This window comes from Mus pahari, chromosome 14 (genome assembly GCF_900095145.1).
Source record: "Mus pahari chromosome 14, PAHARI_EIJ_v1.1, whole genome shotgun sequence".
In the NCBI taxonomy this organism is placed as follows: Eukaryota; Metazoa; Chordata; class Mammalia; order Rodentia; family Muridae; genus Mus; species Mus pahari.
The window spans coordinates 15,517,078-15,542,835 of NC_034603.1; the positions used below are offsets into that span (position 1 = coordinate 15,517,078).

The 25,758-nt window shown below is 39.1% G+C and overlaps 1 protein-coding gene across 2 annotated transcripts in view; it reads right to left on the reverse strand.

The window, feature by feature from the left end:
• Positions 1-25,758, reverse strand: part of Sgcd (sarcoglycan delta) — a 389,217-nt gene that overhangs the window by 90,079 nt on the left and 273,380 nt on the right. For both annotated transcript variants that reach the window (XM_021212905.2, XM_029546159.1), the window contains exon 6: positions 10,757-10,829. In XM_021212905.2, coding sequence (XP_021068564.1) covers positions 10,757-10,829 — 73 coding nt within the window. The remainder of the gene's footprint in view (positions 1-10,756; positions 10,830-25,758) is intronic.

A 25,758-nucleotide genomic window follows, 5' to 3' on the forward strand; every position in this document is an offset into this window, starting at 1 on the left:
GATATTAGCCCAGAAACTTGGAATACCCAAGTTACAATTTATAGAACACAAGAAAACCAAAAATTAGGAAGACCAAGGTGTGGATACTTCATAGAGTAGGAAACAAAATACCCATAAAAGGAGTTACAGAGACAAAGTTTGGAGCTAAGACAAAAGGATGGACTATCCAGAGACTACCCTACCCAGGGATCCATTCCATCAACCTCCATCAAACCCAGACACTATTGCACATGCCAGAATGATTCTGCTGAAGGGACCCTGATATAGCGGTCTCTTGTGAGGCTATGCCAGTGCCGGACAAACACAGAAGTGTATGCACACAGTCAGCTATTGGATGGAACACAGGGCCCCTAATGGAGGAGCTAGAGAAAGTAGCCAAGGAGCTGAAGGAGTCTGCAACCCTATAGGTGGAACAACAATATGAACTAACCAGTACCCCCTGAGCTCGTGTCTCTAGCTGCATATGTTGCAGAAGATGACCTAGTCGGCCATCATTGGGAAGAGAGGCCCCTTGGTCTTGCAAAATTTATATGCCCCATAGAGGGGAACTCCATGGCACATTTATATGTGTGTATTTGTATATGTTTTTGTGTGTACATGTGTGTATATGTGTGTGTGTATGCGCATGCACACACAAGCCATGTTTGTAGGGGACTTCTGTAGATGCAAGAACTTAGCATGAGTTCAGTTGAAGCTAGCGTTAGAGGAGGTTTTGAGCCATTGAACATGAGTGTTCAATGAAACTCTGAGACTTCTGGAAGAGCAGCAATTGCTCCTATTCATGTACCCTAGCTCCTGTTCTGAATCTTCAGCATCACATCAATGAGACCGATAAACAAAGAACAGATTACTAAATGATGTTTGGTACAGCATTGTACATGGCCATGGCTAGGAAATGAGATAAGCATATCAAGGTATTCCATACATCTGCTTGTCTTACTCTCACTTACATGATACTGTATTCTAACTAACCATGGACATCCCTGGATTTAGAAGAGCATATGAGAAAAATGATTGACTGGCTGGTTTAGCTTTACTTCAATTCTGATATAGCAGCCTCTTGTGAGGCTATGCCGTTGCTTGGCAAATACAGAAGTGGATGCTCACAGTCAGCTATTGGATAGAACACAGGGCCCCCAGTGGAGGAGCTAGAGAAAGTACCCAAGGAGCTGAAGGGGGCTGCAACCCTGTAGGTGGAACAACAATATGAACTAACCAGTACCCCCTGAGATCGTGTCTCTAGCTGCATATGTNGCAGAAGATGNCCTAGTCGGCCATCATTGGGAAGAGAGGCCCCTTGGTCTTGCAAACTTTATATGACCCAGCACAGGGGAATGCCAGGGCCAAGAAGTGGGAGTAGGAGGGTAGGGGCGCAGGTAAAGGGGGGAGGGTATAGGGAACTTTTGGGATAGCATTTGAAATGTAAATAAAGAAAATATATTAAAAAAAGCAAAAAAAAAAAAAAAACCAAAAACAAAACAAAAACAAACAACAAAACCAAATCTGATTCTCAACTGAATTCATGTAAAATCTCTTGTCATCTTGCTCCACTAACCTCCCATTACTCTTTGTTTTGAAAAGGTCTTAACTGGAATCAAGCAAGCCTGGCTTCAAGCCGGGACCATGAAGGCTGTAATTAAGCAAGATTTTCTGTCTATATACCCAGCAGGGCCATCTATGGAGGAGGGAAAAACAGGAGGCAGAGGCAATTTTGTGTTTTTCAAGAACAACAGAACAATATATTCTACATACTTTACATAATAAATGACAGAAGCTGACATTTTAATCAAGACAAAAACAATAACAAAGTTGTTATATTTTCTTTGGAGGCAGAAGGCAGCCCTAGCTCATGATCATACAATTTATCTGCAGTCAAAGACCAAGATATCAACAACACTCAACTGCCTTGACAACTGGGATAAAGGTGTGACTTTATACGCTCTTATGATGGCTTTTCTTTGGAGTGCTTGTTTTAGTCTTTAATCCCTAAAATTAAAAGTTAATCTAAAATGCATAATTGTAATTGTTAAGCCTCTTGTCAGGGACATTGGTGATGATGTCATTTCAGTATCTCTCTTATGTTCAGGTGGAAATGGGCCTATCAATGACCGCTGAAAGTGCCATCGATGGCTCTAGCTCTCACAGACACCCCAGGGACATCGATGGCTCTAGCTATCACGGACACCCCAGGGATGCCTAATAATGACTTTGGGAGAGGCTTGAGAGGTTCTTGTCAAGGCTCTCCCTCCTAAATCTTGTTTAGTTTGAAAAACTAAAATATCCAAATCACTTTGTATATTTGTATATTTTTGTTTTATATATATTTTATATGTTTTGGATACCTTTTTTTTATATTTTGATTCATCTTTTGCTGACTTCTGATATTCAAAGGGATGAATATTGCATATGTCAAGGGCCGTAATGTTGGGTTCTAGCAGTTTCTCCCCTTTGATTATTCCCACAGTTCTTACCAGATTCAGAAAGGAAGACTCTTACTCATTATATCTTGCCAGCATCAGCTAAAACCCATTGGGATTGGCAAGCTGCTTCATGCAGCCAAAAACAAATGTCATTTCTTTATTGTTCTTGTCTGACTAATTTTTCTCTCAAAGTTTTATCCTTATGAGTTGTTAGAGAGAAAGTCAAATGATATCTGTTTTGGTAGTCTTTCTGTGAGATCAAAACAAAAGATTTTCCTTAAATAATCATGTGGACGTTGTACATCGTGGTGCGCACTAGGCTCCGCACCACGATGTACAACGTCCACAAGCAGCTTTATTGCTCCAGTACAGGGGAACACCAGAGCCAAGAATTGGGAGTGAGTGGGTAGGGGAACGGGGCGGGGGTGTATAGGGGACTTTCGCGATAACATTTGAAATGTAAATAAAGAAAATATCTAATAAAAAATTGAAAAAAAAATAAAAGAAATGTTATAAGAGGGAAGAGGTTTCCTGGTAAGATGGATCAGACAAATCCCCGCTTCCAGGGATGCAGTTTTGGTGGGCTTCAGGGTTAGGTAGCAGCTCATGCAGGATTCTATTTGATTATTTCCATGCTCACTTAGCCTCACTGAATATCAGGTATGATTGGTATTGCTAACCCATAACCCTTGGCATGTCTCCTGTTTCAATCCCAAGGCAGACTATCTATTTGGCGCTTCCACCTATATTATGACTTAAGTATGAAGTGTTCCCTGTTGTCACATGTATTCGAGACTTAGAAACTCATTGATGGACTCTTGGAAAGTCCTTGAATCTGGAGAACTCTGACCTAAATATTTGGATTGATTCTTTGATGGGGTCACAGTATGATGGCGTCATGGAGAGGTAGTAAAAAGTGGGAGAAAGGGCTATGATAGAGGATATATGTTGCTGTGTTGTATGTCCTTAGGGCTCTAGATTGTCCTGGCCTATTCCTGTATTTATATCCTCTCTTTAGTGGCCATCATGATGTTAACTGGATTTTTCTACATGCCTTTTCTGCCTCATTGGATGGAAACTATGAAAAAAGGAGCATTTCTTTTAAGTTGTTTCTAACAGGTAACCTGTCATAGTGATTAGAACGTTTACCAATTAGTCGCATTGCAGGAACTCCCCTGGGAGCCTGTCCAACCCCACCTTCAGTTACCAGCTGTGTTCCAAAACAGGATTCAGATGGAATGTGATTTGCAGTACTAGAAAGGGTGTGTGCTGGGGGGGGGGGCGAGGGTGTGTGTGGGGTGTGTTTTATGTGGTTACTCTTAAAACATATCTCCTCCTTTTCTAGAGATTCATAAAATTTCCTCCCTAGCCACGTGACACACAGGGAAGCCATCTGTGGGCGAACTTTGCACTGTGGCTTCCAGAGTTTCAGAAAGTGCAATGACATGCAGTTAACTTCTTTTTAAATTTTATTATTATTATTATTATTATTATTATTATTATTATTATTATTATTATTATAGAACTCAGTATTAGACTAGACTGCCCTGGAACTCACTGAGATCCTCCTGCCTCTGTATACTCCTAGGGTGAGCTGATTTTTTTTTTAAAGCCTAATTAGCTACTTTCTTAAAACCTTTCTAATTAGCTATCTAATTAGCTTTTGTGAGGGCAGCCATTTGGCTATTTATTAAGTTCTTGCTTTTCTGACATTTGTTATCTTCCTCCCACCACTGACCAGACATTAGTAGAGACAGGCTCTCAATTTCTGTCCAAGTAAAGCCTCTTTTGGTTATGGCCTCATTTCTCATGTGATGTTGCCTGGCTCGTATTCTTCCCTGGTTCCCAAAGAAAGAATCACAACATAGAGAGAAAACAGATATGGAACAGGACCTTGTATGTTGCACTGGCCAGCCTAACTCACTACATAGATCAGATAGTCTCAAACTTGCATAGATCTTATAGTCTCTGCCTCCCGAGCACGTCCACAACAGACATATGCCATCATACCTGACTTCTATCACACTTTTTTTAGAGAAAAAGGAGCTTTTGATTGATAAATGGGTCAAGGGTAAGGATAGAACAACCTTAATTATTGGAGCACCACCTTCCATTTGTTTCTGCGTCCTTACCAAGATCAGCAAAATGGGAAAACAGAAGCAATAGCATGGCATTGCCCCATCTATAAGGTTGTCTTTGAACAATGAATGCAAGCGAGGATAACCATTTATCTGCAATGTTGATAGCTGCAGTAAATATAGTAGCTGGTTGCATCCCTTGTTTTGCCTTAATTGAAAAATAATTACTGGCCTTTATAATTTGATAGACACTTTTATTGGTAGAAAAAACTGTTAAACTTTGTGAATGCTGGTCTGAGATGTCAGCCATGATTATACAGAACTATCGTATTCTCTCCAAAGCTAACAGGTTTTTTTTTTTTGTTTGTTTGTTTTTTTTTGAGCTTTTATTTTCTGAGTTTTTCTGCATTGTAGGCACCTTAAGTTTTTAAGAACTTTAGACTGTTGTCTGCATTCATTTTGCACATGGGCATTGGGGCCAAATAAGAACAACTTCAGGGCAACCACAAGGGCCAAAGTGTTGATCAATTGATCCCATTAGCCGAGTCTTTAGTATATGGCTCCCAGTAAGTATTCAACTGATACTCTGCAATGGTCTCTCATTCTTCCAGACAACTTCAATAGTTATGCTACTTGCATATTTTTAAAACTTTCATTTCAATCATATTATATAGCCAAATGTTTCTGAATGTTACGTATGTAAAATAAAAAGACCTCAGTCTAAGTATGTGGGAATTCTGGAGTGAGGGTGGAGGAAAGAAAGAGAGAGAGAAGATATGAATTATGGAAAATATCTGTAAAATACTAAAGAGGAAAATTTAAGGGTTTTGTACCAAATGACCTTCTGTGGTGTTGCTCTACACACCACACATCCAGGGCCATGAGGCTTATCGTAAACCTCTCTTCCTTCTTTTCAGTTTTAAAAGGTATTATTTGAAATTCTTATACTGTGACTTTGAAAAGTATTAGTACCCACACTACAGTTAACTGAAGTCCAATGCTATGCCTAGCTTTCTTGGTTCGTTAAATTTATAAAGCATTGGAAGCCAATCTAAATTTAGTTATGAAAAGACTAAAACAAAACAAATAAAACAATTTATTTTTGTCAACTTATGTGAGTCTGGTTGAATTCGTGTTTCCCTATGATACATACATACAGATTTTAAATTTTATACATTCCCAAAGAAGTTTAGATTTCCTATTTTACATTAAAAACAAAACTAGAGTATACACACACACACACACACACACACACACACACACACACACAGCTTACATACCACCTATAGTATATCCAGGATACGCTGGGATTAGTAGATGTGTATAAGATTTCCTCCCACAGAAATTTCTAGATGCATATAAAATTTCTTCCCACAGAAATTTCTATCACTGAACTCTGGTAATATTTTGGGGAAAAGAATTAAACTAAGCAGTATCAATTCTCAGTTGTTGTACAACATGCTCGAGGTCATCTTTCACCCCCTAACTGTGGAATGTGCTATCATTAGCAACTTAATAAAGTCTTTCAAGTCTTTTGCAGCCATATTTGAAGTTGCTTCCACACAATTTATTAAATACCATCACCACCAGAAGGAAAATCACATTTTCACAAATGTCCTGGAGTGTTGTAGAGAACCACAGAGATAAGTTGGGTCATTTTTTTCCTTATGCTAAGTGACTAGAGATACCCATTCCCTTTCTTTTCTTTTCTTTTCTTTTCTTTTCTTTTCTTTTCTTTTCTTTTCTTTTCTTTTCTTTTCCTTTCTTTTCTTTTCTTTTCTTCTTTCTTTCTTTCTTTCTTTCTTTCTTTCTTTCTTTCTTTCTTTCTTTCTTTCTTTCTTTCTTTCTTTCTTTCTTTCTTTTCCAGAGCTGAGGACAGAACCCAGGGCCTTCTGCTTGCTAGGCAAGTACTCTACCACTGAGCTAAATCCCCAACCCCTCCCATTCCCTTTCAACTGAGTCACTGTCTCTTTTCTATGTATCTCAACCAAAATATTGGGCATTAACAACGTAATGCTCCTAGGTAGATGTCATTACCATTCTCTGTGTTCCTACCAATCTACTTCATACCTCCATCCCAGAAATTATTGTGTCACACTGCATTTTATATTATATGTTGCATCTCCCTTTGCTGAGAACTATGTTAGTGATCATTTTATGCATGCCTGTATTATTGCATTTTATGCACTCCCACGTGTTTAGTACAAAACTCCCTAGTAAGTATTCAACCATACTTTGTAAGTGGTCCCTGATTTTCAGGGACAAAGTAATCAAATACTCGCCTTGCTGTAAGTTATATATGACGTAAGAGGTAAAGAATTATATATAATTACACACTCACACACACCCAAGTTTTTGGTTTCTTATGTCTTAGAGCTTCTTTAGGTTCCCTCCAAGATGAGGGGCTAGTTAAGGTTTTCTGACTATCACAGTCATTCCAACTTTGTCTCCCGTTTACACTCTTTCATTCTCTGTGTCTCTGATTTCTGATTCTTATTCATGATCCTCTAAGGATTTGAATCCTCTAAGGTGGCCCCAGAGCAGTATGGACATTCAAAGGCAGTCTCTGTTCTTATAGAAAATACATATGCAAAGCCATGGGGCCCATTTCCCACATCAGATCATGAACAGATTGAGATCAGAAGAATCTGAATAAGGGAACATTGAACATATTCATATCCTGAGTTGTGAATTTATTAAAATCCAATTACTATTCCAGGTGAGTTCCTCTTATTTCAAGGGACAGGTTCAGCGCTTAATGTATTTTTGAGTAATGTTTCCAATCCGGAGCACTGTATCATTGTTTTAGAATAACCCTGCAAGATAAAGTCAACACGCACGAACCTGCCATTGACCTAGACTGTTGGTGAAACCCTCATCTGTATAGTGAGAAGCTTGCTCTACTTTGGATTTGAGCTCAGCTCAGAATTATATAGACATTTTCAACAAAAACTGCAAATCACACTGTAATGTCAAAAGGCTGTCATACTACAAGATGACAATGAAGAAGAAATTCTACTAAGAAGAAAAGGCTAAATTATGAAAATTTGTATGTTTAACTGGACTCAGCCTATCATAATTTGGACTAAAGGGACAAACCAAAGAACAGTGTCAGAATGGCATATGAAAATATTTTTATGATGCTTGTGCTAGTCAGATTTAATTTTCAGTTTGACACAGCGTAGGGTCCTCTGAGAGGAGAAGCCTCTGTTGAAGAATTACCTAAATCAGGTTGGTCTGTGGTATGCCTGAAAGGGACTGTCTTGATTAGTCATTGTAGGAGTGTCTAGCCCACTGTGGGTGGCACCATCCCCCAGGCTGATAATCCTGGGCTGTATTTAAAAAGCTACTTAAGTATAAGTGAGTGGGCTAGAGGGCAAGCCAGCAAGAAGCATGCTTCCAAGGATTCTGCTATGACTTTCTGCCCTGACTTCCTCAATGATAGACTGTGCCATCCAAGTGTAAGTGAAGCAAACACTTTCTATCCCAAGTTGTTTTTGGTCAGGGTATTTTGAATTAACACAACAGAATGAAATGAGGATAATTCCTATCAAAAAAAATTAAAAAAACAAAACAAAACAAAAAAAAGCATTACTTTGAGCATCTGTGGACTTTGCCCATAATTTTAGAAAAAGTAGTGAAAGTGCAGTTCTTACTGTTTTTAAAAAGAGATTTATTTATTTTATGTATGTGAGTACACTGTCATTGTCTTCAGACACTCAGCAGAGGGCATCAGATCTCATTACAGATGGTTGTGAGCCATCATGTGATTGCTGAGAATTGAACTCAGAACCTCTGGAAGAGCAATCAGTGCTCTTAAGCACTGAACCATCTCTTCAGCCCCCTTACCTGAATTCTTTATGCAGTTGCACTATACTTGCATTTGCTCTGGAATTTTAGAGATTACATATTCTAATGCAATGTCTGGGGCATCTCTTAGGTTTTAAGTAGACACTGAAAACTTATCCTCAGTACACTATGAGCAAATATTTCATTTTCTCCAAAGACCAGCTCTTTGATGTGGATTGATGTATATAGAAATGCCCTTTTGGCATGGTTTTATTCTAATTATATGTTTTTATAAGGAGCAAAAATGCTAATTTCATAAATGCTAATTTCATAAGACATAATAATGAGTGTAATTAGCCTTTGTGTCTCCTTAAGCAGTGGTCAACTTTTTGTGTCAGCAATCTTCGAAGTCATCTTTTCTGGTTCTTCATAAAACATGTACTGGCTTGTGAGTTTACAGCACTAGACTACACAGTATAAGATCAGAATGGACTTCAGTGTAGCATGTACAAGGTACGCTTGGTACCCATTATGTAAACTCTTCCGATCTGCTATACCTTCTCCTTCTAGCTTATGATGCCCATTATTCTATTCAGTACTACATAATCTACATATATTAGGTTTAACATATGATTAAGGTCACATACTATTTGTCTTGTGTGTCTGGTTTATCTCACTCAATGTAATACCCTGGAGTTCATCCATGCTGTCACATGTTGCCATCCCCCTTATAATGGCTTTTGCATTGCAAAAAAATAAGAATTGTTATAAAAGCAATTTTGACAGAACTTTGTAAAATGGAGTCAGGGAGCCATTAGGACATGGGGGTTTATGCATGATTCCAACTGCCGAATGCTGTTTGAGATGTGAAGTTCTCACAGTAAGCATCAGCAACACAGAAATCGCAAGACAATGCCTTTATACTCCAAATCTTAAGATGTACACCACTAGGTGATTGGACCCTAGCTTTATGGGCATTTCAGTTCAGTTTTCAAATCCTTTCCTTATGTTCTCTACAGTCAATAGCCCACCTAAGTTCAGTCTCCCCTTGCCTTCCACAGAACACTGATTCAAGCTATTCAAACCTGGGTCCCTGAATTGTTATTCTTATAACGCCAGAGATGGTCCTTTCATCTTGATATGGTTCTGAATTCAAGTTTAGTGACGTTATACATCTGCCTCATTTCCTTTATCCATTCGTCCATCAGTACCCAAGTCTTGGCTCTTGGGATACATACTTCAGTAACTGAGAGAATGCAGCTACTGATGTATTATTAACGTCATCACACACATACAAACATGTACACATATACACATTTGCACACACTGTGGCAGAACAGGTGGGTTGTAAACTACAGCTCCACCTTATTTGGGATTTTTCTGGGGAAAAGTTCTCATTCCTCACTAATTATCCTCTTTTTTCTCAATCTATTTCCCTTCATCCTTAGAGGGTATACATTTTGAAGAAAGGCTATGGGTTTGGGAGTTACATAATGTATTTCTCATGGCTGAGAATGTGTTTCTGTTGATGGAATACAGGCTCCCCTGTGGCTGTGGCCATTTCAGCAAAGCACAGATCATGAGTCTATATTCTGAAGGAGTAGATGGAGCCTATAGATTGCAGATGCTTCTGATTATAGTGATGTCTATTAGGAAGTAGTTATCTAATGTTGCCTATATTCTTCTGGTCTCAGGTCAAAGAATCACCAAATGCAAATGCAAAAAATTACCAAACACTTCCCTGGGTCCTGGATGGTTAGAGTCCTATCTTAGAAATTACAGTTGTACTTAAATTAACATATCATTTTTAATGTTTCTCTTGCCTGACTGTCAGCACCTATGATGCTTTTTTTAGGCTATATCTCTATGTGCATCCACCTGTATGTTCTTCTTTTTCACTTTGCGTAGTTGGTGGCAACAACATAGAGTCTCAAATGCCTGCCCTGCTAAAACCACACTCATATGCGTAGTTGAAGATCAACTCTAGTACGAAGAATATTTACAAAATACAGCCCAAGCACCATACTACCCAAGCAATAAGCATTCTCTTTCACTGGGAAAACAACTGAATTTGGTTTAGAAACCAACTCCTCTCATATAATACTTTTGGGGTAATTGATAAACACCAGTTGTGTTTCATTTACTAACTGTATTGATTTGTAGTAACACAGATAAAAAGCAATAAATTGTCAGCCCAGAAAACCTCTCGCCTCAAACCTTTGATTCCTTAAGTACTCAGAAAAGAAATCAATTAAAAAAAAAAATCACTGTCTTCAGTAATTCTCCAACCTTTCCCAGTTAAAATATTTCATATAATAAATGTCAGTATTATTCAAAATAAGCTTATGGCCAACCACAGACAGGAAACAGCTACTGATCTATGCAAATTGTATTATGCAAAGTGAGTCCTTGGCTGTGGACAGATAGGAAACTGCTGCTGATCTATGCAAATCAGAGCCAGAAGCTTACCTTAGTTCCTTGAAGGGGTCTGCTCGGACATTAGGTGTTTCTATGGATTTGGGGAAGACGGTGCCTTCAGCTCCTACAGAGAAAAGACAAAAGCAGACAGACATTGTCTGTGGGGTCACCTAGGACATCATCTGCACACTGATAAGAGCAAAGATTGTGCATTTTGCCACTAGCTAGAGGGCTTCTGACAAGGGAATGTTAAATCAGTTCCTGCAAGCAATCCTTGAAAGAACCACGGATGGCTCTTGCATCAGATTGAAGATAGGAAGGAAAATTCCATGTAGGTTTCTGAGGTGGGGTGCAACTAATAAACAAACAAACATTTTAATTAAAATATATAAAATACATTCCTTTTTACATTCATTTTTCCATGTTTGTTCCATGAGCCCATATCCACTCCCTCAAATTGATAAACTTTTTCTCAAAAGGAAAGAATCTTTAAAAACATGACTTGAAATGGAAAATTTTAACTTTTGTCTTATAAATTATTATTGGCCACCTTATAAATTATTAATGGCCATCTAACTGGAAGTTTTGAAATACAAAAGCTGAAGCCCTCTTCCTGAAATGCAGTACAAATTCTGTTACATGGGGTTAGAAGGTAGTGTTTGCCAAGTGTTAAGCTAAAATATTGTTTCCCTAAATAAAATGCTGCATAATCATTTTGAAACGTTATTCAAATGCAACTTTATAAGAGATCACTTGAAGTACATATTTCTATACTGAGTATAAGTATTGATCCCCAGCCCAATCAAGACATTCAGCTCGTGTTTAACTATTAGCCTCTATCTATACCACCTGTCAACATCAGCTGAACCTTTCTAGCTATAAAATATAGTGATTATCTGATTTTTTATGATCCCTAAGATATTTCAAATCATTTAATCTGCAGTGTAACAGCAACAATCACCCTGGATATTAGATTCTCAACTAAACATAGCTAGGGCAATATCATGTACTTTGAAGAATTTAACTGCTTCACATTTGGTGTACATATTTGATATGGTTAAGTAAAGTAGGATATCTTGCACTCGTGTGCAACTTCCTAGAACTTCCTTGCATGTTTACACAGACTTGAATTTCTTCATTTGTAATTGTTACCCTTAATTTAGATTTCTCGTGGCATTGTGATATATATAGAGAAAAAATAATTTATTTACTATGTAGCAATAGCAAAAATACCCAGTCTTATGACAGCAGCAATTGACCATTGCAAGGACAATCAGAACATAATACTTTGACCTAATGTTACACATAGCTATTAATGACAAAGTTTGCAGATTAACAGAAATTTATGTTAACAATTTTGAGTAAATCCTATAGATTTTATCATATGTGGTAGCCCATATGTCCAATAGCAACATCATTGAATTGACACCATCAATGAGTAGAAACAAGTGTGGGCCATTGCAAATCTTTCTCAGCCTGAAGACCTTCTTATGTGTTTGTCTGTGTATGTACATGTGTGCTCAGGAGTGCTTACCCATGCATGCTCATGTAGAAACTAGAATTGACATTGGGTGTCTTTCTCAGCTCTCACTAAACTTGAAGCATGGTCTTGTGGAAAGATTGGCTAGCTAGCAAGCCTCTGAGATCCATCTGTCTCCACTTCCCAGTGTTGAAGTTATAGATGTATGCCACATAATTTGCTTTTTTCATAAGTACTGGGGATCCAAGTTCAGGACCTCATGCTTGCATAACAGGCTCTTTACCCACTGAATATTTCCACAGCACTGACATCCTTCTTACTTTTTAAATATTCCATATCACTTAAAACACATTGAATTATACACATAATGAAATCTACCACTTGTTATGCAAATTATATAAGAATGTTCAAAGTTTTTTTATGCATAAATTACTAATTTTGCCCCTGAGATTTCCACATTATATTTTGTATAACTGTAGAATGAACTCGATTTTAGACTATTGTGTAGCTTTTGTTAAATATGCACTAAATTTGTTTTTGAATAGTATATTAATTAATTTTTTCTTTGCTGTGACCAAAGGTTCTGCTCACACAGGGCTACCCAATGTTCTGACACTTAGATATCATATAATCTATAATCTACTTATGTTGAGGCTTGATAGAGGAGCTTGCTTATACCTGGGCAGTTTAGGATATAGAAGCAGAGGGATGCAAGCATTCAGGTAGCCTTTTTCTTCCCCCCTTTTTATTTAGTCTGAGACCTTAGGCCCCAGGATTGTGTGGCCCACATTTTATTCCACAGTTAATCCTTTCTGAAAAGTCCTCATAGATAAATCCCAATGAATGCCTCTCTAATACTGTACATAAGTCACACAGTAATATTGCTCAAACTATCTGATGCACTGGCACATCCCTAACCAACTCCAGTTCTGGAGAAACTTCATCTCTAAACAGATTTCCCTTTGAAATTCAGAAACCTGTGGTTCTTTGCCTTAATACTACAATTAAAAGGCACAGTGCTATATCTCAGTAAGGTAACGAGTTAGTTTGGTTATACTTTTGGTATATTTAAGTTCTAGTTGAATCTTCTTTTCCTCTACTCAGAATTCTGTTAAAGCAAAAACACCATTACCTCATTTTTGTTTTGTTTTGTTTTGTTTTTTTAAGGTCAGCTTTAGTTTTCTAGCTTATAAATATGGCAACTGTTCCTAACCATGGACAGCCTTCACTGTGTAAACTGTTATTCCAACCATGACTCTTGATATTTTGCCCACTGTCTTACACATTCCTATCTTCATAATACATCTGAAACCTATGGTGTCTATGCACAATATGTATACACTGTAGATCAAAAGCTACATTACATCAGACTAATCACTCAAACCTGAAGAATGGCATTTCCTTTTAATGACATACAAATGTGTGACCAGTTTCTTTGTCCTAATCAAACTCTGGCTGAGTCTCCTTCATTAGCCAAGGATGACAATCAAGCTCATCTGTACTTTAACCATTCTCTTGGCTTTACTCAGTTTAAGGTGGAGCTACTTATCGGGAGTTTGTGAATTTTGGTTGTCATTTCTCTGAGCCAGCCTCTGAGCCAGTTGAGGAGGGGAAATAAGTGACCATAATAAAGTCCCTCAACACTTCACACAATACTGATGTAGGGCAAGTAAGACAGGCTAGGCTTATCCTTGACAGACTTCACATTGGCAGTTCAGGAGACTAGGCCTAAATCTCTGTTTCCAAAAACTGGGCAAGTCCAGGCAAGTCCAGGCCTCAGTAGCTGCTCTGAAACCTGGCCTGAGGCAAGGACAATTGGTCAGCAGCAGTTTCCAGACTTCCCCAGCAACAGTTTCTAGCCCCTTCCCACCTTCCAACCTGGGGCCAGCAATGGTTCTGGAATGTTCCCAGAGATAGAGCCAAGATTAAGACAGAGGTCTCCTACCCTTCCCTGGACTTCCCTTACTGTGCTTTAAGTTGGGCCTGTGAGCTCATTCTGGGGTCTCTCAATCTTTGCAGATGGTAGACCCCAACATGCTGGACTTCTGCAAAATAAAACACTCTTTGCATTTGCTTACATACTATTTGAGTCCGTGTTATCATTCTTTGGTGAATCATGGACCCTTATAAAGGGACAGTCTCCTCTGAACACCAGAGGTGAGGATCATGGTTCATGGTTTTCTCTGATCCAAATATACCTTTGCTGTTCCCTGACTAGGTGAACATCTTTTCTTCTGCCGTACCACCATTGCCCAACATAACCAAAGGCAAACAGTAAGCACTCAACACGTATTTATAAAATGTTTACACCATTTATTCGGCATCCAATACATGCTACTGAGTGCTTTTATGTATTTGGAAGATACCATTATACCTTTTCAAATTGTGGTAGGGTCTATGTAAGTAAGCACACCTTCTTTGAGCTAGACTGGACTGGTTTCTGATTGATGGTGTGATTCCTAGGGGAGACTCATTTCCTGTCATAAAATTCCTTATACCATACTGTCTATTTAAAATGAGTGACCCAAACCATAATTCAAAGTATTACTTTAATTCTACTTATAAACTTACAAACATTGTAATAAAGGAACATGACAAAGGCTATATAAAATCACTTCTTTAAAGTTACAGGTTGTTAGGGACTGTATTAACCCACACCAAGGAAACACTTATCTAAAGACTGTAGCTAAAATTTACATGGATCTCATAACCTCATCTGCAGTGAGTGCTCCTGCAAAGACTTTCATGAACATGTGACTATCAATCCACCTTTAGCTCCATGGCCCTAGCATCTTGCTTTGTCCATGCTGGGATATTATAGTTTAAATATCAAATCCTGCTCCCTGTACTGCTTATGTGTTGAATGCTTAGTCCTAGCTCTTGGTGGTATTTTGGGAGATCTTAGGAGGTTTAGAAAGGGCTTCAAGCTGAAGAAATTAGAGGTTAGGATATGCTGTTTGAAGCTACGTCTTGTCTAACTGTCTCTTTTTGTGTCTCTGTTTCCTTCTGCTTCCTGACTGCCATACAATGTACCTCTTTCTGCTCCCATCTCTTAATCCTTTGATGTTCTGCCTCACATATACTATGAAACATAGAGCCAAATGATTATGCACTGAACCTTCTGATGTTGTGAGCCACACTAAGTCTGGCCTCTTTTTTATTTAAACTTGTTTTGAAAGACTTATTTTATTTATATAAGTTCACTGTAACTATCTTCAGACACACCAGAAAAGGGCAACAGGTCATATTTCAGATGGTTGTGAGCCACCATGTGTTTGCTGGAAATTGAACTCAAGACCACTGAAGAGCAGTCAGTGCTCTTAATTGCTGACCCATCTCTCCAGCCCCAAGTCCTGTCTCTTTTAAGTTGCTTTGAATAGTGATGGGCAGCTAACTAGTTCACACAGGTGAATGTAGCCTCCCCTGAAAAGCAAGGCAATAAACAGCAGTGTGGTGCCTCTGGGTGGAAAGGGGGACTCCCTGTGGGAAGGGAGGGAAAGGCAAAATGCCTTTGCCTCACCTCTCATCATCTAATCCAATATTTTTTGAGTTCTCTGCTAGGATTAAGCCAATGGGGTCCTTGTGTCCTACATACTAGAGGCCATAGTTTTAGATATTAATTTCCAGAGAAAGATTCAAAATCCTCTCATTTGGTGAAGAACCTTAAACATAATATGTAACTCCCATGATGTTCAGTTTTCTTCTTGGAGAGGAAAGATCATAGACTGGCAAAATGGCCTAGTGGGAGAATAATTTATTATATGAGCCTGACCACCTGAGTTTATCGTGGAACTCACAGGGAGAGGGAGACTCTACTCATGGACAATGTCTTCAGACTTCCATACGTGTGTTGTCATGTGTGCATGCCTTATGGTCAAGAGACTGAGTATCTTCTATGTCAGAGACCAAGTTGAGAAAGCCCAGGTATCTTACACCCAGGGCATCCCGCAGCCCAGGTGTTTTCACAGTATGCTGCTAAGAGCAACATAGTTCTTTGTCAAGAGCCCTTCCCCCCCTCTCTCTCTGCAAGGCCACTCCTGGGAATCAGCAATACCTAAATAGACATCAAGGACTGAGGGAGTCTTCTCACATTCCAGAGCTGCCCAGAGCTGTCACCTTGAACTGTTAGGAGGATCCGGACTCTGAGATAGGCTCTTAGATAAGCTGCCCTATGTCCCAGGGCGCCAAGGACCTTAGATGAATCACTAAATGTATTAGACTTGCAANTAACTCTTCCCAATTATTTCTCTCACTGTATACCTTTGATAACCCCTCTCCAAATTGTATTTAACCTGAACATCTCCCCTTAGTAAAAGAGACTATGACAAACATGCATGGTCTTCGTCTCTTTCTTTATTCCCATTTCTCTCTANGTTTGTGATCCCCCTCAAGGACCATGGAATAAAGTGTCCTGCGAGCTGGGGCACTTCTAGATGTGTAATCTGCACCTCAGGGACATGGAAATAGTTCTACAGTCACAGAGCTTGCAGGTATGGGGCTGGAAACTTTTCAGCCTCGGTTCCAGACCAAGTGCTCTTCATATCTGTTCCTAGTGACAGCTTTCAGCAGACTCATCTGTCCTGTAGTTACTCCCCTTTTTCTGAGTCTGAACAAATATCAAGGCTCATGTGCTCAAGCAATGCTTGCCTTTAGGGCTCGAGTCACCTGTTTTCCAAACCTACTCATATTTGCAATGAGATGAGATATTAACACTTGTTAGAAAAAAACTTTCATTTTTAAATCCTACCAGGTTTCTGATTTCCACATTTCCTCTTTTTACAGATAGCTGTCCGTTGAGGCAAATCTACCAAGTTGACCTCTACCTATTCTTGGATAATATATTACTCTTTATTCTATTATTTCAAAAAGGCTTCTATTAAAATGATACCCACCGATTCTTTCTTTTGACACAATATAATTTACAGGCAATAAATGTTCATAAACAGTTTGACTGAAAAATCCATAAAACCATTTCAGCTTTATTTTAAGTTCCATTTAATGTCCCTCAAAAATGATTTCATCGATGTGTTTCCATTAGCTGGTTCTCTGCCCAATAACTTAATTCCATGCAATCAATCAGGAACTTATAAAGCATGTGACAGGATCTATCTAAAGTATCTCGATTCACCATAAAGATCAGCTCAGTGGCTCTTTCCTCTACTAGCTCAGGTTGGGCATACACTTGTGAAAATGTCTTGAGTGTACTCTGTTACAATAGTAACAGAGGCATAGCATCTCTAGGGAAGACACTCAAGTTACCACAGTTCCTTTTTGAGGAGTCCTGCATGTCAGAAGACCCGAGATCTAGTCTTCTGTCTATGTGGTGTAAGGTATAAGGAACAACCTCTCTAGGCACTGATGTCTTGAACTGTAAATTGAGATAAGTGGCACCTTCTAAATCTAAAGCTCTGTGAGGTCACCATCTGACATAAGCAGAATTTTATCCTTACCCACCTCCTTTTCTTCCTGGAGGAACAAAGAACTTTAGAATATACAGAGAAAGATGTTTTGCGGGGTTGTATTTTTGTGGTGCTAGTGATTGAATCTAGGGACCTGTATAGGGCAAGCGGCTGCTATGCTAGCCTTACAGTGCACTTAACTGGCAGAATAAAACCAATAGGAAATAAATCTTGTAAGGGATAATCTAGCAGAAAGCAACATTTATTATTATAGATGGAAATAATGAAACAGTAAACATTATATCTAAATTGTTAACACCCTGGAATGTGAGCTGGAGAAATTCAGAACTAAACATCTGGTCTTCTGTTTCTGATTTGCCAAGAAACAAATCAATCCATCTTTCAAACATTGTCCCTATCATGCCTTTCCAACTTGACTTCCTTAGCCATTTTACAATCCAATATAGGTATAAAAATATATTCTTATCCTAACAATAAAAATGTAATTGTTTTGAAGTTATATAAAGTGGGAATGGGTGGATTCTGTGCTGTGCAAGGACACTTACAGTGCTGCGCAGGCGAGTGACTAGATTGCATATCCCATTATTCAGAAGAGAGTGGTGTGCAGCGAACTCATAGTTCGATTCATTCAGCACATATGCCTTGAGTAGGCAGATGTAGGTCTTTCGAAGCAGGGGCACAGTCACAAGCTGGTAGAGTGGAGCATCCTCCACTCTCCTATTTTGACTATTTGAAATAATTGGTATTTAAGTGAGCTTACAAATAAGAATACACACACAAACACACATATGTAAAGGTGATAGAGTCATAAAAGAACACAAGTCTTGGAAATTTTCCTAAAGTCACATCCAGCAGATGAATTTTCTGATACACTGAGGTTTTGCTGATACCTAAAAAGTCATGAGAAATGATCATACCAAGGAAGGGATGGAGCAATGCAAAAGAAAACACAAAGGCTGGATAGCCGGTAAGGTAAACACAGCTACTAAAGACAATGTAGTTAGAGCATATTTAGCAAATCACAGCCATGAAGGGCTGATAGAGAAAGGGTTAGATTTCAGGGAGTGGTGTTCTAGAAGGGATGTCAACTATTATCAAGACATATAATTTGATCAAGTTCAGATTATTAAAAGATTGTATGGTTACATTTTATGGACTGAATGTTTACATTATCCAAATCTTGAGATGTTGATGTCTTAACCCCATTGGGATGGTGGCACAAGATGGGACAGTAGGGAGTATGCTGGAAGTATTTTGTCAGTTTGACACAAGCTAGAATTATTTTGGAAGAGGGAGTCTCACTAGAGAAAATGTTCCAATGGTTAGGCCTGAGGGCAAGCCTGTGGTGTATTTTCTTAATGGACAGCTGATATGGTGGCGGTGGGGGTTGGGGGCAGCTCACTATAAGTAGTGCCAGCCTTGGGTTGGTGGTGCTGGGTACTATAAGAAAGCAGGTTGAGCAAGCCGTGAAAAGCAAGTACTTCTCTATGCCTTCTGCATTCTGCATTAGTCCTTGCCTTGCTTGAATTCCTACCCTGACTAGATTACATACTCTATGATTCAAGAGAAGAATATAGTGTGCATGCAGCTAAACCCAAAGTTCAATGCGTTCAGCATGTATGTCTTGAATAGGTGGCTATAAGTCTGTGAAAAAGGGACGCAGTCACAGACTGGTAGAGTGGAGCATCCTCCAATATCAAAGTCCATAAGCAATGGATTTGCTCACCTAGAAGTATAAGATGAAAGGAATCCTTCTCTGCCCAAATTGTTTTTGATTATTGTGTTTTATCAAAGCAACAGAAACCCTAAATCAGGCAGGGTTATAACTAGATTTTGAAGAGTTCATGAGGTTGGAACCCTGATGATGGGATTGGTGCCCAGATAGGAGGAAATCGTCAGATATGTCCTCTTTCTGTCATGTGCAGTCAGTCACTTGTCAACTGTCCTAGGATGAGATTCTTAAGACAAGAGAGACTAGGACTCATCCCAGCAGGAAGCTGGTCAAGTAAGGCCATTCTGACAACAGAATCTAGACGTCCCCACAACCAGAATGGCAAACGATACGTGCTTGCTGCAGGGCCAGCTGTGCAGTTCGTGCTTTCTGATAATCACATTCAGATGTCATGTTACAGCCTGGAGAAGATGATCACAGAAGCAAAGACCTGCAGGGGCCAGGGGAGAGAGAAGAAGGATGAGCTAGAGAACTCATAGTAAGGAAGAGGAGTGGGTGGGCTGAGAAGATCTGTAGGAGAGAATCACTAAGATCTGTGGTTGCACTGGACAAGAGGAGATGGAAGGGTGATCACAGTGCCCTAGGAGAAACCTAGAATGTTCAAGTCGAGTTAACAAGTGTTCAAGGCCAGCTATGCCCACAGAAGCTATATACTCCTGATGAGATATACTCAATATTTGATACTTTAGTTACAAATTCCAACTTTTAGTTTCCTTATGAAGAAACAAGGAATGTAAGAAATTTAAATTAAACATTATTTTAGGTATAAGTAATATATTCATTATAGAAAAATGACATATAACCAATTGAAATGGACATAATCTGTAAAAATTTACTTTTCTGGTTACCTTACAGTTCTAGATAAAAAGGTTTTTACATAACTATTGTTGTTAGAATTCTTTCTAGAACAAAGTGATAGTTTTGACATAAGTCCAGAATATTGAACATGGAAATGATTTGATACTCAAATATAGTATTCTTTTGATTTGAGACTCATTTTCATACAGACTCTACCTTCTCATACCAACTGTACCTTTTCATATAAATTGTACAATACAGGCACCATGGTAAGTATAGAAGTGGCTTGTCAGACAATAATCTCAGGAAATTTCTCAGAAGCAACTGTTCTTTAATTATTAATTTGTGTGTGTGTGTGTGTGTGTGTGTGTGTGTGTGTGTGTGTGTGNGAGAGAGAGAGAGAGAGAGAGAGAGAGAGAGAGAGAGAACAAAATTTTATGAATGCACACATGTGTTTGCACATGTAGAGGCCGGTGATCAACTTCTATTACCCACAAGCTGCCCACATGGTTTTTTAGTAGTCAGGGGCTCTCGGTGGGACCTAGGACTTGTTGGCTAGGCTGGGCTGCCTAGCAAATTGCAGCGATCCACCTATTTCTGCCTCCCTAATAACTGGGATTACAAACCAGTGCCATCACACATGCCTAGATTTTTGTGTGGGTGCTGGAGACAAGAAAACTCAGGCCCTCACACTTCTGCAGCAAGCTTGGCTAATGCAGCCCTGTTTCCAACTTCTCTGTTTAATTCTTAGCATGAACTTTTGACTTTCTCCTGAGGAAATGTAACATGCTGCTACATTTTCTCAAGGAAAGGCTGGGTTATATTTAGTCAGAGTTGTGAAATGAACCGAACATTGGAAAGGATGCTGAATTTCCTCAACTTTGGGGACTGTGCACAGCGAGCACAGAGGTTACCTCATCCCCAGGCCTCTGTAGACTTGAGGAATAAGCAGATGCTAGACATCAAGTGTTCATGGAAAAAGTCATGTGGGACAGTTTCCTCACAGCCTGTCTTCCCTGGTGATTTACTAAGCTGCTAATACAAACATCTGTAATTGTTGTGAGCAGTTTCTAGGTTACACAGGAAATATTTTCTTTTTCTGTGGTTAGGCTATATTCTCCTAACCTAAAAAGAATAGGTAATTAATCCACTCAACTAACAATTGCAGTAGGCCGCCCCCATATATGGGTTGTAGAGAAGCTCGAGTCAGATGGTTCTTTTTATGGTACTGCAAGTTAATAAAATTCAAAATGGTCATAAAATTTGCACTGGCACCTGGGTAAAGAGCCTACTACTAAGTCTGATGATCTCAGTTGGATGTCTGGTACCCAAGTAGGGAAAGGACAGAATCAGTTCTTGAAAGTGGTCCACTGACCTCCATTCATGTGTTATGGCATGTATGTGCTTATATACATGAATAAATAAATATAAAAAATCAAATTTAAAATGTTAATAAAATTTATAGTAATTGTAAGTTTTGTAAGGCTATCTATCATGTTGAGTGCACAGTACAGTGCAAGGCAATTTTCAGTGACAAAATATAATCTTTACCTTTTCAGGGTCTCTTTAAAGCTATATAGTTAGTTATATAGTTATATAAGGAATATATTTCATTTCTTCAGTGAAATTATTATAAATCAAGCATGTTCAATGCTGACACTATGGCCTACAAGCTGACAAACTGATTCTTACAGGGTAAAACGGTTTATATTGATTGTCAGTCTGATAGGATGTACTGTTGTCCTGGAAACAATTCTCTAGCCATGCCCTGGAGGGGTGGTCTCAGTCAGGCTGAGACAGGAAGACCCAGGCTAAATGTGCATGGTGCCATTTCATGGGCTGGAGTCCTAGGCTGCATAAACAGCAGAAAGCAGGCTGCACAGGGGAAAGGATAGGCCTGTGTTTCCTGACTGCAGATACAATATGACCAACCTGGTTTCCTGCTCCTGCCGACATGCCTTCCCCATTATGATGGATGATGTCTTCTCAAACTGTAACCCAAAGTCAGTGTTTCCTGTCTTACCTTGCTTCTGTTGGTTATTTTGTCACCACAATAAGAAAAGTAACAAAGACAGAGGGCAAAGAAATCTTTGTGCACAGGTGGGCATGTATTTGTATGTGGATATGTGTGTTTTATATATGTGCTATGTATATTTGTGCATGTATGTGTGCATGTATATATATGAGGCATGTTTAAATGCGTATATGCTATTTTGCATTGCACATAGCAAAGTGCATTACAACACATTTACGCCTTGCTGTATTTGGTTGTTACATCAAAATGTTCAATAGATGATGGATATGTTTTATTCATTGGGTTAGAAGATAATAGGAACAAGAGAAGAAGATAAGGCCTGCGAGATAACAGAGCTTCATTAACAGCTTTGAGTATGAGTGGCAGAGAATAATGCAATGAGTTCTATTTTAAGTGCTCTGACAATTTCTCTGAACTCATCATACCATTGAAATGCACATCATGAGCATTTGTGCAGAGTGAGAAACTGTAAGGCAATCTAAGATTTACATATAGAAACATCCAGGGAAGTTATGCAGACATACATAGTTTAACTATGTAGACTCAACTAGAGAAATCAATAGACCCAAACTCATGCTTGCTGTATCATTACGCCCAAATTGGAAAAAGAAAAGAAAAGAAAGAAAGAAAGGAAGGAAGAAAGAAAGAAAGAAAGAAAGAAAGAAAGAAAGAAAGAAAGAAAGAGAGATAAAGAAAGATCATCTAAGCACAAGCAATCTTATTCAGTTTCTTATGCTTACATTATGTTTTTATACTAAATAACACTACATGATACTTTCAGCCCATTGGTTGTATTTACCAAGGGTGGAGCATCTAGTGTATGGTGTCCTCTGAGTCAAGAGGATATATGAATAGCAGAGCATCTCTAACAAGGAGAGGAGGATGGGACCGTGTGACTGCTATAGCAGAGAACTGCACTCATGCTGCAAGTTAGCATGCTGTGTGCTGCATGAATGTGACTTTGTACAAGCACTGCCCTCCTGGCCTGTGTGGGACAGGTGGCCAGAACCAGGGGAAGTAGGGAGCAAGGGAGAGAAACAAAGGAAAACATGCCAACAGATTCAGAAGAGCATGGTTGTGACCTGCCCTTCCACAAGGGACTGAAGGGCAGGTGGACTGCTCAGTGGAAATTTCCACTCTCAAGTGTTTCTCACTGTGAGGGCAATCAACACCGAGAGAGACACTGGAGGTTGAGAGACCTGGGGAGACAAAGCAGACCTGGTTTCTAATGTTTTCCTTGCCAGTGAAAAAGTAGCCAAGCAGGTGGGTGGCAATGCCTTCCTACAGAGAAGGAAATTGAAGTATTAATTGAGAACCACGGAGAAACACAGCCTAAAATGTAATGAAGGAAAGTTAAGGAAATCATTTATTGGAGATAAGATGATGACTTGAAAAGTGAAAAATAGCAAATTGAAATCTTAATATAGGTGATGAAGTGTTCACAGAACTAAGGAGAACATTTGAATGATTTCATTTCTGGATATAATCTTGGTAGGAAAGGCAGTCTTAAGGTCGCACACTTTGCAGGTGGCTTAAAGGTGATTGATTTTGATTTTATACATTGACTTTATTCTCAGGATGGCAAGCATATTATTGAAACAACCTTTCCCCCTTTCTCTTTCAAACAAAAACTCCTAGTAATATTAATAAGACTGAATAATCATTCCATCTAAATAACCACCTTTTCCTCCCCTCTCCAGACTAGGAGAGACCATATGTATGACACAGTTTGGTCTAGTGAGAGGTTGGGGACACTCTTCTGGAGAGAGGTAGAGGGGAGTTTTATTTCCCACAGATGGGACACTGTGACGGTGACTGGCTCTACTCTTGTTCCTTATTCCTTTACATGGCGCATATGTGAGGTTATATGTGTCACCTTCCTAATCCTGGAGGCCTTCAGACACCACAGGGTTGATCTTGTTGCCATAATGCCACCAGCAACTGTCTATTGTTGGACTTGCTCAGTCCCTACGCCCCATTTGTTTGAGCCACATTAAGGGAATTTCATGACCCATCATTGTCTAAAATTCATGGACTACCAAGGGCAGGAAGTAAATAGAACCTTCTAGTGGGTCTTAGCCTCTTAAATTTTCTTCACAATTAGCTAAATAATAATAATGATGCAAATAATTCTTCCTCTATCTTTATACATGAATAGAAGCCACTTTATATTGACTTCTGAGAAAGTTTTTCCCAACTATGCTTTAAAATATTTATTTTTAAGGGTGTGTGTGTGTGTGTGTGTGTGTGTGTGTGTGTGTATGTTTGTGTACAAGCATATATGTTCATGTGCCTGAGGAGACCAGAGGTATCTGATCCTCCTGGAGCTGGGTTTATCATCTGTCTGACATTGGGGTCCTCTGCATCAGTGGTAAATGCTCTTAATGGTTGCATCATCACTGGGTTTTCCCATCGTTTTGCTCTTGTTTGCAGTGTTTTGAGCCAGGAAGTATTTTCCTTTTTTTTTTTTTTTTTTTTTTTTCATCCGTTCTCATTGGCTTCCTTCTGCACTTCCATGATATGGGGCATCTGTGCCCTACATGAGTACTCAACTGTGTTTTACCTGTGTGATTTGGCCTTTACTACAATGGATGCTGCCTCAGTCCAAGTGCCATGCAGACAATTCTGTTCTCATTCCAATAAGTTAAAAACAGGCTTAGTATTAGAAAGTCAATTTGACTTAAACAGAAAAAAGCTTCAAGTTGAAACAAACAAACAAACCTACCTACCTGCTGGGGGAAGACATATGAGCCATTAAGTATTAGCTATTCCTGATATTTCCCAGTTTATGCTCTAAAGCATACTGCTTTAGACTGTAGAGATATATTCCCAGGAAAGAAACCTTCTCTTGGATTTCCCCTAGCCTCACACTTCTTCCTTGTACTTTCTCTGACTCAGTGTAGTCAAATCCACAACTCAAAGTCCAACTGTAATGTGAGCTTAGCTCATCTCTATGATAGATATGTTTGAAATACTAGGTTATCTTTGTTGAATTTATATTTTTATTCCCATTACTGTCAAGCATCTACCACACTTTCCCCAAATCCTTGGTAATTGTTTCCTTAAAGGAGGGTAAATTCCCATAGGGTACACGTGTGCCGAATTGGAATATACCTAGGGTTGCATAGGTACTGGCATAGCAGAAGATAACAGGCTTTTAATTTCTACCACAATTTCTTCTTGTTCTTCCTTCTTTCATCCTGGGAGTAGCTCTCAGTTCTTACTGTTCCCTAGTGGTTTGTCTTTTCTGGGATGCTTTTTAAATGGAATGATATGGGAATCTGACTTTTTTCTTTTTCTTGCTTAACAAAAGGCACTTGAGGTGAGTTTCATTACAGAAGTTTTTACTGGCCGAAAAGCAAATGTTGCTTTCGAGCACTGGCTCCTGCCACCTTTACAAAAGCTTAACCTTTTTTGGGATACGTTGGTCTAAGAGAAAGGGATAGAGCTTTTGGCAGGAATCCAAAGAGAGGATAGACTGACAAATTGAACAGATTTCAGACTAAAATTTCTGTGTCATCATTAGGAAGGTGGCAGCCTCTCATAGGGGAAAGCTCTGATGTGCCTCTAGGAGGCTGGGGATGTAGC